Genomic DNA, 16,875 nt, shown 5'->3' on the forward strand with positions numbered 1-16,875 from the left:
TCACAGAGGCCAACACTCCCAGTGCAGCTAGACATGTATCTGAGCTCTGGGATACATGAGGGGGCTGGGATTAGCTCAGAAGCTCATTTATGGCTCAAGATTATGTTTCTGGAGACCCCTGAGAATTGGGGGAATTTGGGCCTAGTGAATACAGATTGCATGACAGTACCATCATATATATATAGTCAGTGAACGTGCAGAGTTAATAGTTAACTTTCGCAAGCTAGTTAAATTAAATTGAAGGTGAAGTTAACCAATGATTCTCTTGGAGGTTTCTTCATTATTTTAATAAAAAAAAAAATTGTAATAAATAGTTTAAAAGTAGGAATTCAAAATCATATTATTCTTGCCCAGCTGGTGTAGCTAAGTGGTTGAGCATCAACCCATGAACCAGGAGGTTGATTCTCGGTCAGGGTATATGCCTGGGTGTGGGCTTGGTCTCCAGTGTGGGGTATGTAGGGGGCAGCCAATCAATGATTCTCTATCATCATTGATTTTTCTCTCTCTTCCTCTCCCTTCCTCTCTAAAATCAATAAAAAATACTTTTTAAAAAATTGTATTATTCTTGAGATGACCTAGCATTTATTGCTAATAGCAAAATATTGTTTTGGACTTGTAGATAAATCAACAGGTTAGTATTGTCTCTAGAGAATGACTTCATTTGTGTACTCATATTCTAGGCAAGAGAGATTTGGGATTTCTCTCAACAGTGTATCACCCCTATAGGTAGATAAGCTTCTCTTTCCATGTCACATATAAAGTGGCAAGATACTGATGTATTGAAAGTGGGTTGATAGAATATGTTGTCCTCCTAGCGTCCAAGCCATCTTCCCAACACCTGACCCTGCAGCCCTGAAGGATCGCCGCATGGAGAACCTAGTGGCCTACGCTAAGAAAGTAGAAGGGGACATGTATGAGTCTGCCAACAGCCGGGTAGGTTGCCTTACTTATTCCAGCCTGCACATACCTGTGGGAGATATAGCTGCATCTGGCTGGCTGGCTTGTCTGGAAGTGGGGATGTGTTAGTTGGGTAAGCCTATCACCTTGAGGAGCCTGGCCAGAGAGACTTAGCAGGTAAGAAATTAGGTCCCATCTGCCTGGTGTGGCTCCGTGATTGAGCATCGACCTATGAACCAGAAGGTCCCTGTTCAGGCACATACCTGGGTTGCAGGCTCGATCCCCAGTGTGGGGCCTGTAGGAGGCAGGCTGATCAGTGATTCTCTCATCATTGGTGTTTCTTCTCCCTCTCTCCCTTCCTCTCTGAAAAAAGAAAAAGAAAAAAAAAAATTAGGTCCCTGCACAACTCTCTTTGTTTACTATAGTATCCACCACTACAGGTAAATGTGGTATACAAAATTGCATTTTATCCATGGATGCCATGTCCATGTCCATGTGGGCGTTGTTTGTTATGCTTATACTATGTTACTGCCAGCACCAGTGAATATCCAAGAAGTTCAACTGTGGAAAGAAATGTAACATGCATTTAGTACCTACTGTCTATTAAATCTTGTAATGTAACTAGTTCAACAAGAATTTTGGCCTTTGGTTTATTAGTTAGAAGTGTTGAACACTTACTTTGTTAGTGTACTTAATAAAGTTCATTAATTTTTCAGAACATACAAACCAGATCATTTTTTATAGTTTTGACTACCTAATGTTATTGCTCTTCAGGATGAATACTATCACTTATTAGCAGAGAAAATCTATAAGATACAAAAAGAACTAGAAGAAAAACGGAGGTCGCGTTTACACAAACAAGGCATCTTGGGTAACCAGCCAGCCTTACCAGCCCCCGGGGCGCAGCCCCCTGGGATACCACAGTCACAACCTGTGAGACCTCCAAGTAAGGACTTCATTTCCTTCTATCAGCCCTTCATCTGTTTGCTTGTTTTTCCTTCTGTATTTGGGGTGTGTTTCTAAGTATATAGAATTATGTTCTCAGGAAGCCCACATTTTGGAGACTGATAGTGGTCATGACCTTGTACATTGGCCTATGTTTAGACATTGAGTCTCTTGTGGAGAGATCCTTTAAAGGGTTTGCAAGCATCGAATGTCCAGTGCTTTGGGACCTGTTGACTGGTTTTTTCTTTAAGTTTGAAATACTCAAGATACATTCCTTATTCCTCAATCAAGGATTATTTTAAATAACTTTTTTTTTCCCTGCCATTATAGATGGGCCCATGCCCCTGCCAGTGAATCGCATGCAGGTTTCTCAAGGTATTTAACTATTGCTGTGAATCGTATTTCTGTTTACCATTCAACAGCCACAAAGTGCATTGTTTCTTTTTTCCTCTTTATTTCTTTATAGCGCTTCTTTTTCCTTACATTCCTTATTGTTGATGAGCAGAATTCATTTCCACAGGCAGTATGAATATCAGTTGTATTTGGATTCAAGAGAGGTCATTACTTTTAGGAAGAGTCTCACAAAACATTGTGGGTGGGGTAAGGAAACGTTTCTGAATGTGTGAAAGGAGAACATCAGGCCAGTCCTGGGGCAGCAAGCGAGCAGCACGGGAGGTGAGGTGGAGAAAGTGCAGTGGCTGCTCTGGGCCCTGTGAGTGCAGGTGGTCAAGCCTAGCCAGCAGGATTTACACTCAGAGAGTCTGCATCAGGCTGAGGTGCTGGCAGCTGGTCTCAACAACTTTTAAAGGTTCTTTGTCAGGTTGAAATTCACTAGTGTTTGCTTGGTTGAAGCCATCGTTTTAGTTTGGGAGTTTGGGGATGAGGGACATTTCAAACCTTTTACTAATTGAGACTTGAACAGTAAGGTGTTTTCACAGGTTGTGAAATAAGGTGGTGACATTACCCAAAGATTCTAAAGCAGGGCTTGGCTCTGCTGTTAGTAAAGTAGTTTGGAAGGGGAGAAAAGGTCATTTTTTAAGTTTGCAGTAATCTTTTTGCATATTGAAAAAGACATGGTAGATAAACTGATAATATAAAGGAAAGAGTTTACAGAGGATTGTAGGAAATTACAAAGAAGGAGAGGCTGTGGTCTGAAGACACTTAGCAGCTAGTGAAGTGTCTTCCATGGTGTAACATTTCTGCGAACAATGAGCAGCCCCAGGACAGCAAAGGAACTGCGAAAATGGGATTTTTCTCATCTGTAGAGAGAAGGCTGAGAGCTTGCCACCTTTGGATGCTTTCTAAACACTTGTTTGCAAAATTAAAACCATATTTTGAGTCTTATCCCAGATTCTAACAATAAATATAAACCCAGCTGAAGAGCTAGGAGGCCGGGGTGGGAGTGGAGGTGGTGGGGGGATGAGAATGGGTTTCCTGCAGGAGAGAAAACGGAAGCCACATGCTCCAGCAGGTGTTAGTGAGAGGTTGGCTCAGATTGGTGCCCTGGCCTTAGTTAACACCTCTTCCATAGTTGGTGGGAACATCTTCCCGATGTAGCCTTGTTTCCTTAGTCACTTTGATGCTTTTTGATCGGGGTTCTGCCATACTGATCAGTGCTTCCTCAGCCTTATTTTTTTGTGGTTTACCTGACTTTCTACCCTCATCTCCTCATTTTGTCCTGCCCCTCCGATCCCCACCATACCACCCTCACCAGCATTGATGCCATTTTTCCTGGATATGAAAATTCTGTTACTTAATCATCTGATTAGCTGGGTGATTTCCTTTCAGTTGTATGTGTTGTGTATGTGTTCCATGTTATTTTGCTTAGAGTTTATTGGGCAAGTTGTAATTCTGTTTCCCTGTGGATGCTTTTCCTAATGAACTATTGTGGGTACATTTACAGGGATGAATTCATTTAACCCGATGTCCTTGGGGAATGTACAGTTGCCGCAAGCTCCCATGGGACCGCGTGCAGCATCCCCCATGAACCACTCTGTCCCAATGAACAGCATGGGCTCCGTTCCAGGGGTAAGTCCTGCTTGCCTTAACTGTGCTGAGAAGGCCTTGCCCAAATAAGGAAAATTCTCTAAGCAGTAAAATTGTAGATTGTCTAGAATCCTATGGTACCTGTTCCTTTGGATTTGGGTTATGCTTTATTTCTTTCATCTCTCGCGCTCTCTCTCTCTCTCTTTCTCTCTCTTTCTTGTCTTCATTACTGTAGTGAAAATTATTTGACCATTATTTTACTTGAATGCCAATTTCATAGGGAATTATGACTCTTTGAGAAGATGGAGTTCTGTAGATGGAATAGACAGCCTCAGTTTTGTGGCCAAGAGGGACTTGTCAGTGTCTGTTGACTCCTAGAGCTGACTCTCCTGCGGCTGCTTTCTAAATGCTTCATAGAACTCAGAAAAACATATCTCGAACTTCAAATTATAGCATGCTATTGATTTCTATCTAGAGGACAATCTGAAGCCCACTCATTAGAGACTGCATGAGAAAGCTGGCAAAGTGCCTTGGAGCTGTAAGGTCTTAATGGTGTTTCTTTTCCCAAGAGGGAGGGAGGATTTGAAGATTTCTGTCTCTTCTACTTTATCTTGAATACTTTGGCTTTTGTCCTCTGAATTCTCAATGATGCTTGTTGTCTTTTAGATGGCCATTTCTCCTTCCCGAATGCCTCAGCCTCCAAACATGATGAGCGCACATGCCAACAACATGATGGCCCAGGCGCCCACACAGAACCAGTTCCTGCCTCAGAACCAGTTCCCTGCATCCAGTGGGGCAATGAGTGTGAACAATGTAGGCATGGGGCAGCCAGCGGCCCAGACAGGCGTATCACAGGTACCGTTTGCCTTTGGGCCACCCACATTGATACAGCCCCAGCTTCCTACTGACCTGACTTATGTCTTTTTTCGTGGAAATTAGGATTCTAGACTACACATTTGATTTTTACCTTTTAGCATCTCTTGATATTGTCCTTATTTTATCCTGTCATTTTTACCTTGTTTGGAATGACTCTTAACATCTTGGGGTGAAGAACTTCATGTAAAACGAGAGTGGGTTGTGGTTTTTTGGTTTGTGTGCTTTTGCGTTTTGATTTTTGTTGTTGTCTTTTTCTTGGTTTTTACTTGTGTCTTTTAAATTCTAAGTTTCATATGCAAATCTGAGAGACACTGAATTTTAAAGAGCGAGTAAGGAAGGGTCCCATGAGTTCACTGCTAATGACTTTTGGTTTGTGTATTTTGTTACCTGTCCCTGAACTGTCCAAGTGAAGTCAGGCTAACTGGATCAGTTGAGTAGTTATCCTTTTATTCAGTGTGTTTTTACTTATTCAGTCTAAAGCTGAAGAGAACTATTTTCCATTCATTTTACTGCCTTTTAAAATATATATATATATATATATTTTATTAATTTCAGAGAGGAAGGGGAGAGGGAGAGAGAGCTAGAAACATCAGTGATGAGAGAGAATCACTGATTGGCTGCCTCCTGCATGCCCCACCTGGGGATCGAGCCTGCAACCTGGGCATGTGCTCTGACCAGGAATCAAACAGTGACCTTCTGGTTCATAGGTCTATGCTCGACCGCTGAGCCACTGCACCCAGGCATTTATTCTGTATTTTTTGTTTTATTCAGAAGCAGGCCTTGATTGCAGGCTCCTCCCTGTCCTGGGCCCTCACGAGGGCATGTACAGGAGGCAACCAATCGATGTGTTTCTCTCCATTTTACTGCCTTTTAAAAACCCTTTTGTTGTTATAGTATAGTAGTGTTGCTGTATGTATATGTACATGTATTTAAAATAGGCCAAACCTACCCTGGCCTGTTTGGCTCAGTGGATAGAGCGTCGGCCTGAAAACTGAAGGGTCCCAGGTTCGATTCCGGTCAAGGGTGTGTACCTTGGTTGCGGGCACGTCCCCAGTGGGAGGTGTGCAGGAGGCAGCTGATCGATGTTTATCTCTCATCGATGTTTCAAACTCTCTATCCCTCTCCCTTCCTCTCTGTAAAAAAATCAATAAGATATATTAAAAAATAATAATAAATAAATAAAATAGGCCAAACCTTCCTCTAAAATATGAAAATCGTGTTTTAATTTTTTAACATGAAATAATATTGCATAAAAGTAATTGACTATTCTGAATTTACTCTCTAAATGCCTATTCATTAATTCTTAATTTCCAGAACGTGTCATTGCTCTAGAACCGGGGTCAGCAGATATGTCGTGTAAATATTTTTTACTTTGTGGGCCATACATAGACTCTTTGTCTTAACTATTAACCTCCACCATTGTGGGGGGAAATCACAGCCATGTTCATTCCTGCACAAATGAATGGGCGTGCTATGTTTCAATAAAACTTTACTACAGAAATAGGCAGCTAGCTGGGTTTGGCCACAGGCAGTAGATTGTAGCCCTTGTTCTAGACCAGTGATTTGGAATCACTTTTTCAAAGGTCTACAGATACTCTGAAGCATGTCCTCAGCTGAGATCACTACACTGAAACATTTCAGTATTTCAACAACTTTTTTTTTTTTTTTTTAAGATAAATACCTTTTCTGGTGGTCTTAGCTGTGGGTGGATATTATGGAGCATGAAGCTAGTAAGCTGAGTGAACATGTTTAAATGGGAAATTTTGACAGTTATATAAATCAAAATAGAAGAAACATAGCATTAACTTTATTAGAAAGTACACATTATAAGTGTACAGCTGGATAGATTCTTGCAAATGGAACATGCTCCTGAAACTCAGTGCCCAGTAGACCTCTTCAAGAAACCATGATTAGATTTTCACACATTTAAATTCTTCAAATTTGTTGCCACATTTCCAAATAGGGAACATAATGTTAACATACTCTGTTTCCTCTGTTAGGGACAGGTGCCTGGTGCTGCTCTTCCTAACCCTCTGAACATGCTTGGGTCCCAGCTGCCTTGTCCACCAGTGACACAATCACCTTTGCACCAGACACCACCTCCTGCTTCCACAGCTGCTGGCATGCCATCTCTACAGCATCCAACAGCACCTGTGATGACTCCTCCCCAGCCAGCAGCTCCCACTCAGCCATCAACTCCTGTGTCGTCTTCCGGGCAGACTCCTACCCCAACTCCTGGCTCAGTGCCCAGTGCTAGTCAAGCACAGAGCACTCCTACAGTCCAGGCAGCAGCCCAGGTGACCCCGCAGCCTCAGACCCCAGTTCAGCCCCCATCTGTGGCCACCCCGCAGTCATCACAGCAACAGCCAACGCCTGTGCACACCCAGCCTCCTGGCACACCGGTGAGCCTCTCTGTTGCCTTTGTTCTGAGACTCTTAATGAGAACTTTCCCATAAATCTGTCATGATGACCCTGGCCATGTAGGGTAGCTCAGTTGGTTAAAGCATTGTCCCTATACGCCAAGGTTGTGGGTTCGATTTCCAGTAAGGGCATATACAAAAACAACAACCAATGAATCCATAAGTAAGTGGAACAGAAAATCGATGTTCTCTCTTTTACTCCTCCCTCTATCTCTCCTTCTCTCCCTTTCTCCCCTCCTCCCTCTTTCTCCCCCCCCCCCCACCCCCCCCAAATCAGTAAATAATTTTTTTTAAAAAATTCTGCCATGAAGTTGCTGTAGAATCTTGGTGCCACCCCAAAAAGTAACTGAAAGGCTGTGTTTGGCAGGACATGATTTATTATCATTCCTACTTAAATGAGTTTGCAAAAATCAGCAATTCTAAAGAAATAATATATGAGTCCTCTGTCGAATTTTTAAACTACCTCTGTTTATAAGAGCAGTATGTTTCCCATTATCTGTCCTAGATTTATGTCTTCTGAGTTTTGGTAGTTTTTCTCCTAACATTTAAGTATGGTCATGTACTTGATTGTATGTGCTTTGATCTTGCCTATCAGCCTTGTTTTCAGACTGGAAGCCTTTTCTTTTTTATGACAACTTGGCAGATCCAGGTTAGTACTTCCTGTGGCTCAGATCTGCCCAGTCCTCCATGGACCTGCTGGAGGTGGCCAGTCTGGGTGCGTCTCCTAGGCTGGGTTGCCCCACTGACCCAGGGACCTAAGGCTGCCCTCTTGTTGCCTCCACCTCCCTCCCCCAGTTATCACTAAAATCAATCTTAGTATCCATTTTCTTACCAGTCTAACTTAGAAACCCCTCTCCCCCTGAAATACATTAACTTTATTCTTGGGGACTGAAGGTATTTATTAAATGTTAAAATTAATCTCAACAACAATCCCAAGATAACATTACTATTTGTATTTCTCCAAAGCCTTTCTAATTTTACATTATCTTTTGTTTGTTTACTTTAAACTGCCTTGGATAAGGCTTTGAAAATTTATAATTCTTTTAGTGGTTCCTTCTCTTAATGTTTGCTTATTTCTCTGCCACTAATCCCAACACTGTTCCTGCAATTAACAAGCTAATTATATATTCTTGTTTCATATAGGTACTTTATTCCCCCTCCTACATATATACTTATCTTCTATATATATAAAAGGCTAATATGCTAAGTGGCCCTCCTACCGCGAGACCAGTCTCTAGGATGCACTGACCACACCAGGGGGCAGATGCTCAACACAGGAGCTGCCAAGCTGCAGTGACTTGGCAGCAGCTGTTCTTGGGTGACACCCACCGAAACCAGAGAAGAGGGAGCCCAATTCCTTGCGGGGCTGCACGATTCCACCTTCAGCCATGGGTTATGTTGTTGCTGGGGTACTGTTGGCCCCGAATCTGGTTTACTGCACACTTGCGTTTGGATTCCACACCCTGTACAACAGCAATTTTGTAGAGTGCCCTCTCACATTCCAGGACCCCTCGGGGGATGTCAGAGAGCTGTTTTAGCCGAATCCTGGCAGGCCAGGCCTAGGGACCCCACCTGCCAGAGGGACTGCAGGAGGTTAGCTCCAGGGTGCAGCCTGTCTCGCCCAGTTCCATCCCTCCAGTCACCTTCTAATTAATTTCCTTTCAATGTACATGAATCTGTGCACCAGGTCACTAGTATATTTATAATTCAGTTTTTAACCATAAACATAAATGATCTTAGTAAAAGGAATTAATTTCAAAATAGGGGGTTCTTTCTATGGCTTAGGTAGAAAGCTTGCAGAAAATTAATTTCATATCAGCATGTAGAAAGCTCTGTTCTTCCATCTCTATTTATTTAGCAAGAAATCAGTTGTGTTTCTGCCTGATGTTGTCTTCCTCTAGAACTATTTGAACTTTTGTTCTTCAGTTCTCTCAAATAGGGATGCTTATTAGGTTAGTATTGAGAAATGTTAACACAAAACTGTATATTGGGTGACCAGCAGCAGAGCTTTAAGATCCTATATATTGTTTTGTTAACAGAGACAAATGGTTTTGGTTTTTCTGCAGCTCTCCCAGGCAGCAGCCAGCATTGAGAACAGGGTACCCACTCCATCTTCAGTGGCCAGTGCTGACACCAACTCCCAGCAGCCAGGACCAGAAATACCAGCGCTGGAAGTGAAGACTGAGGTCAAGACCGAGGACGCCGAGCCAGATGCCAGGGACTCCAAGGGGGAGCCTGCGTCTGCGGTAGGTGCCAGGGGTCCGTCATGGGCGGACCTGCTGTTTGTTTGTTTGTTTGTTTTGTTAACCCTCATTTGAGGGTATTTTTTCCATTGAGGTTTTTATTTTTTATTTTATTTTATTTTTTAGAGAGGTGGAAGGGAGGGGGAGAAACAAAGAGAAACGTCTGCGTGAGAGAGACATGTTGATTGGTTGCCTCCAGCATGCTGCAACCAGGGCCGTGATCAAGCCTAATGTGCCCTTGACCAGAACCGCATCTGTGACCCTTCAGTCCATGGGCCAGTGCTCTAACCACTGAGCAACTGGCCAGGGCCTTGCTTTTTATTTTAATAACCTCTTTAATCTATTTGCTACTCAAACCCATAATCAAAAACAGATTGGTTATTTATTTTTAGATATAGGTATGGGTTTTTTTGTCTTGTTTTTTGTTGGGTTTTTTGCCAGAAATGAAGAGCACTAGCTTATATTTTACTTTTTTTTTTTTTTAATACAAAGCATGGGGATGAGGGGACAATGGAGGGATAAGGACACATATATACTAGTAATACCTTAATAAAGAAAAAATAAATACATGAACTAACAAAAAAAATGCAAAGCTTGGGAAAACACTTTTTTGGAAACTAGAGTTTTTCAAACAGAAATTGTAAAAATAATCTTTTATAGATTTCCTTTTAAAGAGCCCTAGCCGGTTTAGCTCGGTGGATAGAGCATTGATCTGTGGACTGAAGGGTCCCAGGTTTGATTCTGATCAAGGGCATATTGCCGGGGTTGCGGGCTCGATCCCCAGTTGGGGGCATGCAGGAGGCAGCAGATCAATGATTCTCTCTCATCATTGATGTTTCTATCTCTCCCTCTCCCTTCCTTTCTGAAATCAATAAAAATATTTTAAGTAAATAAATAAAGATACTGTGTATTCTTCCCCTCTTCATCCTCCTACTCCCTCCCTTTTGGCAACTGTCAGCTTATTCTCTATATCTGTGGGTCTGTTTGTGTTTTGTTTTATTTTTTTATTTATTTCATTTTTTAGATTCATGTATAAGTGAGATACTGTATTTATCCTTGTCCAGCTTATTTCACTTAGCAAATAACCTATAGGTCTGTCCATGTTGTCAGAAATGGCAAGATATCATTTTGTGTGTGTGTGTGTGTGTGTGTGTATAAAACACATATTATATGTATCACATCTTTATCTATTTATCTGTTGATGGACATCTGGTTTACTTCCATATCTTAGTTCTTGTAAATAATTCTGCAGGGAACATACAGGGGCATATACTTTTTCAAGTTAGTGTTTATAATTTCTTCAAATAAATACCCAGAAGTGGAATTGCTGGATCGTATGGTAGCTCTATTTTTAATTTTTAATTTTTTTTTTTGAGGAAGCTCCACACTTTCTCATAGTGACTACACTAATTTATAATCCTACCAACAGTGTACAATGGTTCCCTTTTCTCCACATCCTCACCAATACTTGTTATTTGTTGATTTATTGATGGAAGCCATCTGACAGGTGTTAAGTGATATCTCATTGTGGTTTTAGTGTGCATTTTCCTGGCAATTAGTGATGTTGAGCATCTTTTCATGTCTATTGGCCATCTGTCTGTCCTCTTTAGAGAAATGGCTACTGAGGTTCTCTTCCCATTTTTAAACTGGATTACTAGTTTTTTCTTATTTTTTCTTTTGTATCCCTTTGCTCGAGAAGATATATCCAAAAAGATATTGCTAAGATCTATGGCGAAGAATGTACTGCCTATGTTTTCTTCTAGGACTTTTATGGTTTCAGGTATAACATTTAAGTCTTTAATCCATTTTGAGTTTATTTTTATATATGATATAAGAAAGTGGTCCAATTTCATATTTTCCATTTATCTGTATAGTTTTGTCAGCACCATTTATTGAAGAAACTGTCTTTACCTAATTGTATATCCTTGCCCCCTTTGTCATAGATTAATTGACCTTATAAGCAAGGAATTTTTTCTGTATTCTCTATTCTATTCCATGAATCTGTATCTTTTTTTTTATGCCAGTATCATACTGTTTTGATTATTGTAGCTTTGTAGTATAGTTTGATATTAGGGAGCGTAATACCTCCTACTTTGTTCTTTCTCAGGATTTCTTTGTCTATTAAGAGTCCTTTGTAGTTCCATATAAACTTTAGGATTAGTTCTAATGCTGAGAAGAATGCCATTGGTATTTTGATAGGGATTGCATAGGATCTGTATATTACTTTAGGTAGCAAGGACATTTTAACAATATTAATTCTTTCAGTCTATGAGCAAGGTATATCCTTCCATTTATTTGTATTGTTCAGTTACTTTCTTTGGTGTCTTACAGTTTTCAGAGTACAGGTCTTTCACCTCTATGGGTAAATTTAATCCTAGATATTGGTGGTTAAAAGGAGACATATGTAATACTTTCAACAATAAATATTTTTTAAAAATTATTCCTAGATATTTAATACTTTTATTTTAATTTATAGATTTTTAGAGAGTGAGAAGGAGACAGAAACAGAGACATGGATTTTGTTGTTGTTCTGCTTATCTCTGCATTCATTGCTTGCTTCTTGTATGTGCCCTGACCAGGGATTGAATCCACAACCTTGGTGTAATAGGACAATGCTCTAACCCCGTGGTCGGCAAACTGCGGCTCGCAAGCCACATGTGGCTCTTTGGCCCCGTGAGTGTGGCTCTTCCTAAGCCTTAGGAGTACCCTAATTAAGTTAATAACAATATACCTACCTATATAGTTAAGTTTAAAAAGTTTGACTCTCAAAAGAAATTCCAATCGTTGTACTGTTGATATTTGGCTCTGTTGACTAATAAGTTGGCCAACCACTGCTCTAACCAACAAAGCTATCTGGCCAGGGTGGTGTTTTATAATTTTAATGCTGTTGTAAATGAGAATTTTCTTAATATCTTCTTCTGATCATCATTTTAGTATATAGAATTCTGAAGAGATTTCTGCATATTCTGTGTCCTACAACTTTACTGAAGTCATTTATTAGTTCTAACTGGGCCCAGTGCACGAATTTGTTCACCTTGAAAGGAACTGTGGGCCGCGAGGCTGCAGTGGGCACAGGGGTGGGTCTCAGTCCATCCTCCGAGCCCCCGCCCAGCTCCTCCCTCAGCAGCCCCTGGTCCCCTACCTGCTGGCAGCCCCACTCCCACTACCACCTCTCCCACGTACTGACTCGCACCCTCTGACGGCACAGAGCAATTGGGGCCGGCACCAGCAGCAGGTGTGAGGGCTAGCGCCATCAGCGGTGCAAGTGGTGGCTGTTGCCCCAATCGCCTCTCAAGAGCAGGGGGAGGTGGAGAAGCCCTCAGGGGCTATCAGGGCCAGCAGCCATCGCTTGCACCCGCTGATGGTACAGAGCAATTGTTTCTAGCGCCATCAGTGGGTGTGAGCAGCGGCTCTAGCACCAGCTATGGGTGCGAATGGGGCTGATGCCAGCCATGGGTGCGAGAGGTGGCTGCCGGCCCCAATTGCCCCTCAGGAGCAGGGGGAGATGGAGAAGCCCTGAGGGGAGATTGTGGCTGGCAGCAGCCGCTCACACCCGCTGACGCCACCGAGTAATCAGGGCTGGTGCTGGGTGCCAGCAGCAGGTGCAAGCAGCGAGTCCAGCGCACCAGGCAGGACCACAGTGCACGCGAGCAAATAATTTTCAGTAACCACCAGAGGCTTGCCCCAATGACAGCAACTGGCCCCCCACCTTGGTCTGGCACCCCCACTCACCTGCTCCACCATCCCACCGCGGCCAATGCCTACCATGTTCCACATGCCCCCGCGTCCCCCCGTGGTCAGTGCACGTCATAGCTTGTTCAGTTCCACCATTTGGTCTATTTGCATATTAGCCTTTTATTATATAGGATAGTTGAGTTTTACTTATTTTACAATTTGGATGCCTTTTATTTCTTTGTCTTGTCTGATTGCTATAGCTAGGACTTCCCACATAATTTTGAATAGAAGACGTGGTAATGGGCATCCTTGTCTTCTTCCTGATCTTAGATAAAAATCCAGGACCAGATGTCATCTACCAAACATTCAAAGAAGAATTAAACCTATCCTTCTTAAACTTTTTTTTTTTTTAATTGAAGAGGAAGGAACACTCCCAAACTCATTTTATGAAGCCAGCATTACCCAGATACCAAAAGCAGATAAAAAGACATTACAAAAACAGGAAATTACAGGCCAATATACTTGAATATAGATGCAAAAATTCTCAACAAAATTTTAGCCAGCCTGATTCAACAATACATTAAAAGGACTATACACCATGATCAGGTGGGATTTATCCCAGGGATGGAAGGATGCTTCAACATTCGTTAATGTGATACATCACAGTGACAAAATAAAGGATAAAAACCATATGATCATCTCAGTAGTTCAGAAAAGGCATTTGACAAAATTTAACATCCTTTTATGATATAAACTCTTCAATAAAGTAAATTTAGAAGGAATATCTCAGCATTATAAAGACAATATATGACAAGCCCACAACTAATAAACTTAGTGGTAAAAACGTTTGTATTTTAAATGTTTGAATCATTCAGCAACTTTTTCATTGCCATTCTTTATTCATTTATAGTCCACAGAGTTACATACACAAGGGGTTTATTTGTTTACTAATTAAACTGTGGCAGAGGTTGAAAACTAGCAGACTGTGAGCTGAATCCAATCTATATAAAGTGTTGTTTGGCTCACACAATATTTTTAAAAGTGGGAAATTATAAATTAAAGTAGATTTTTGGATTTTCTTGAAAATGATAAGCTCTGTCAGTATTGTTCTTGAAGTCCTCTGGCAGCAGTCTGGATGGGAGCACCAGCATGGCCTTTAGAGGGGACATGGACGCTCCAGTTTGCCAGATCTCCACAACTTCCTGCTATCTCAACCTCATCTCCTTGTTGCATTCAATTACTTTACTTGCCTGGCCTTCTGAGCAATTTGGTGTTTTGTTTTATTTTTTTAATATATTTTTATTGATTTTAGAAAGGAAGGGAGAGGGAGAGAGAGAGAAACATCAGTGATGAGACAGAATCACTGATCACCTGCCTCCTGCACGTCCCCACTGGGAATCAAGCCTGCACCCCAGGCATGTGGCCTAACCAGGAACCAAACTGTGACCTCCTGGTTCACAGGTTGATGTTCAACCACTGAGTCACGCTGGCTGGGCTTTTGAACTCTGCCTCAATTTTCCGAGAAAAATCTATATGTAAAACTACTGAGCGGGTGATGGTAGATATGTATATATGCAATATTTTAAGTACTGCAGCATATAAAATTTTAAAATTAGTACATAATTGTACTGGTACTATCTTACAGCAACTCAGCTGACACCAAATGCTCTATTCCTTCTTGTGCAAGAGAAAGGAATGATAAATGCATCTGTGACCAGGAGAAGGTTTTAACAAACCCATAGATTTTTAAGAGCTTTCCAGTAACTCTGAGTTAGAATAAAGGTTTTTGATATCTGTGTATCATTATTTATAATTTTATTTTTTCAAGATGATGGAGGAAGATCTACAAGGATCTTCTCAAGTTAAAGAAGAATCAGACACAACAGAGCAGAAATCAGAACCAATGGAAGTGGATGAAAAGAAGCCGGAAGTAAAAGTAGAAGCTAAAGAGGAAGAAGAGAGCACGGCTAATGGTGCCACTTCCCAGTCAGCATCTCCTTCGCAGCCACGGAAAAAAAGTAAGTTGTGTTTTCTTGAACTTACTGAACTGTGCTGCTTTGCCATTGTGTTGTGATTCTACATTATGGATTAAAAGCTAAAGCAGAAATAGAATTTCATCTCCCCTTTTATCTGTTTTGCCTGCTATTCTCCATGTTGAAGTAATGACACCAAGCTGGACTCCTCCCTAAGAATCCACAGGTTCGTGGCATAATAAGAAACAAGCCTTGGCTCTAGGGGGCAGTTCAGGGGTGCACAGCTGTCTTCTGAGATGTCCTGGCTGTGGGACTGGAGTTCAAATTGCATCTGAGTCCTTGAGCAGGCCAAGGATCTTGGGCTTCACTCGGCAAGGCATGAACAACCACTGATGGATTCAAGCAGGAAAATGACCGAAAGCCATGGTATTGGGGAAAATATCACCGTGGCAGCACACATGTAGGAACCTGTAGGTTGTTGCTGCTACATATAAGTGCCCAAAGTAACAAGTGGGTGGAGTGGGACCCAGTGACCTAGTGCAGTAGGAGTGGGTGGGGGCAAATTAGTGAAGATACTTGGGTTCTGAGCTGTGTCGGGTGAGCTAGCCTCACAATGGATGTGATTTTTATTTTATTTTTTTATGTGATTTTTAAAAATCACTTTGAGAGGTGTCTAAAAAGTAAAGAAGGTAGCAGGGTGTCAGAAAATTGTCAGGTGACCCTTGGAAATGTGAGGACAGGCCTCAGAAGTTCAGGCCTGCAGGTGCTACATTTGGGAAAGATGGCAGAGAAATGTTAGCATCTATTGATGTACAGTTTTGCTCCTAGAAGGGACCCTGGAGATTATGGAGTACAGCAGTTCTCAAATTTTTGGTCTTAGACATCTCTGTACTCTAAAAATTGAGGACCCCAATGAGTTTTTGTCTGTATGGATTATCTATTGCTATCTACTCTATTAGAAATTAACACTGTTGGCTCAGTTTGGAATTTTGAAAATATTTAGTTCATTTAAAAAAAAAACCTATTACATAACACCCATAAATAATACATTTTATGAAAAACAATAATTAGTATAATGCCATTGTTTTTTACCATTTTGGGGGGCTGAAAGACAGAAGTGAACAAAGCTGCATTCTCATGTCTGCCCCTGCTTATACTTTGTTGTATTACATTGTTTGGTTGAAGTACATGAGGTCCCATTCCAGATAGATAGTTGATAAAGGGAAGAATAACAGCCTTTTTAAAGAATTGTGATTTTCTTTTTTGATACTGCTACAACACTCAACAAGTCAAAGTTTCTTAAAGATTAGTTGTAGTGTGAAATATGAATCCTTAGCACTGAATTTTTCAAACTCTGACATTAGAGTTCATTTGTCTGTTTTGTGCTTTGAATTGATCCTTTGCCCTTTCATGATTTTCTTTATAACATGATCCTTTGGTCATCTAGAAATTTGGTTCACTGAATTATGCATATCTTCCTAATGTTAGCATACTTCACTGTACAATAATTTTTTAAATCACATTCATTAACATCACTATGAATCTCCTCAAAAAAGTTTTGTACATTTCAAGCAGATATCAAGCTCATGTGGTAGATACAAATTTTTCCAAATTCTACTTTTTTATGAGAGTCCAGATTTTATCTTTGGCAAAAAATACAATCAGTTGTCCTTGAAATAACTCCCACTTTGCTCATTTTTGAGAAAATGTCTGCCACATACCCACTTCTGAATAACTGTAGCTTGTCTATCAATCATTCCAGTTTTATGTGTTTCATTAAAAAAAGAAGCAGTGACTTCAGCTCTCAATACTCGTACACGTGCTTTCTCTCAAGACAAGCACTGCATGCAGTAGACGTGC

At 41.1% G+C, this 16,875-nt stretch overlaps 1 protein-coding gene across 2 annotated transcripts in view; it reads left to right on the plus strand.

Annotated features, from left to right (window-relative positions):
• Positions 1 to 16,875, plus strand: part of CREBBP (CREB binding lysine acetyltransferase) — a gene marked incomplete at its 5' end in the record, with an annotated part of 167,738 nt that overhangs the window by 116,907 nt on the left and 33,956 nt on the right. For both annotated transcript variants that reach the window (XM_081089219.1, XM_081089220.1), the window contains 8 exons: positions 816 to 933; positions 1,672 to 1,843; positions 2,173 to 2,217; positions 3,746 to 3,870; positions 4,495 to 4,683; positions 6,705 to 7,106; positions 9,191 to 9,370; positions 14,871 to 15,060. In XM_081089219.1, the coding sequence (XP_080945345.1) occupies positions 816 to 933; positions 1,672 to 1,843; positions 2,173 to 2,217; positions 3,746 to 3,870; positions 4,495 to 4,683; positions 6,705 to 7,106; positions 9,191 to 9,370; positions 14,871 to 15,060 (1,421 nt within the window). The remainder of the gene's footprint in view (positions 1 to 815; positions 934 to 1,671; positions 1,844 to 2,172; positions 2,218 to 3,745; positions 3,871 to 4,494; positions 4,684 to 6,704; positions 7,107 to 9,190; positions 9,371 to 14,870; positions 15,061 to 16,875) is intronic.

This window comes from Myotis nattereri (genome assembly GCF_964212035.1).
Source record: "Myotis nattereri genome assembly, chromosome: 4".
Taxonomy (NCBI): domain Eukaryota; kingdom Metazoa; phylum Chordata; class Mammalia; order Chiroptera; family Vespertilionidae; genus Myotis; species Myotis nattereri.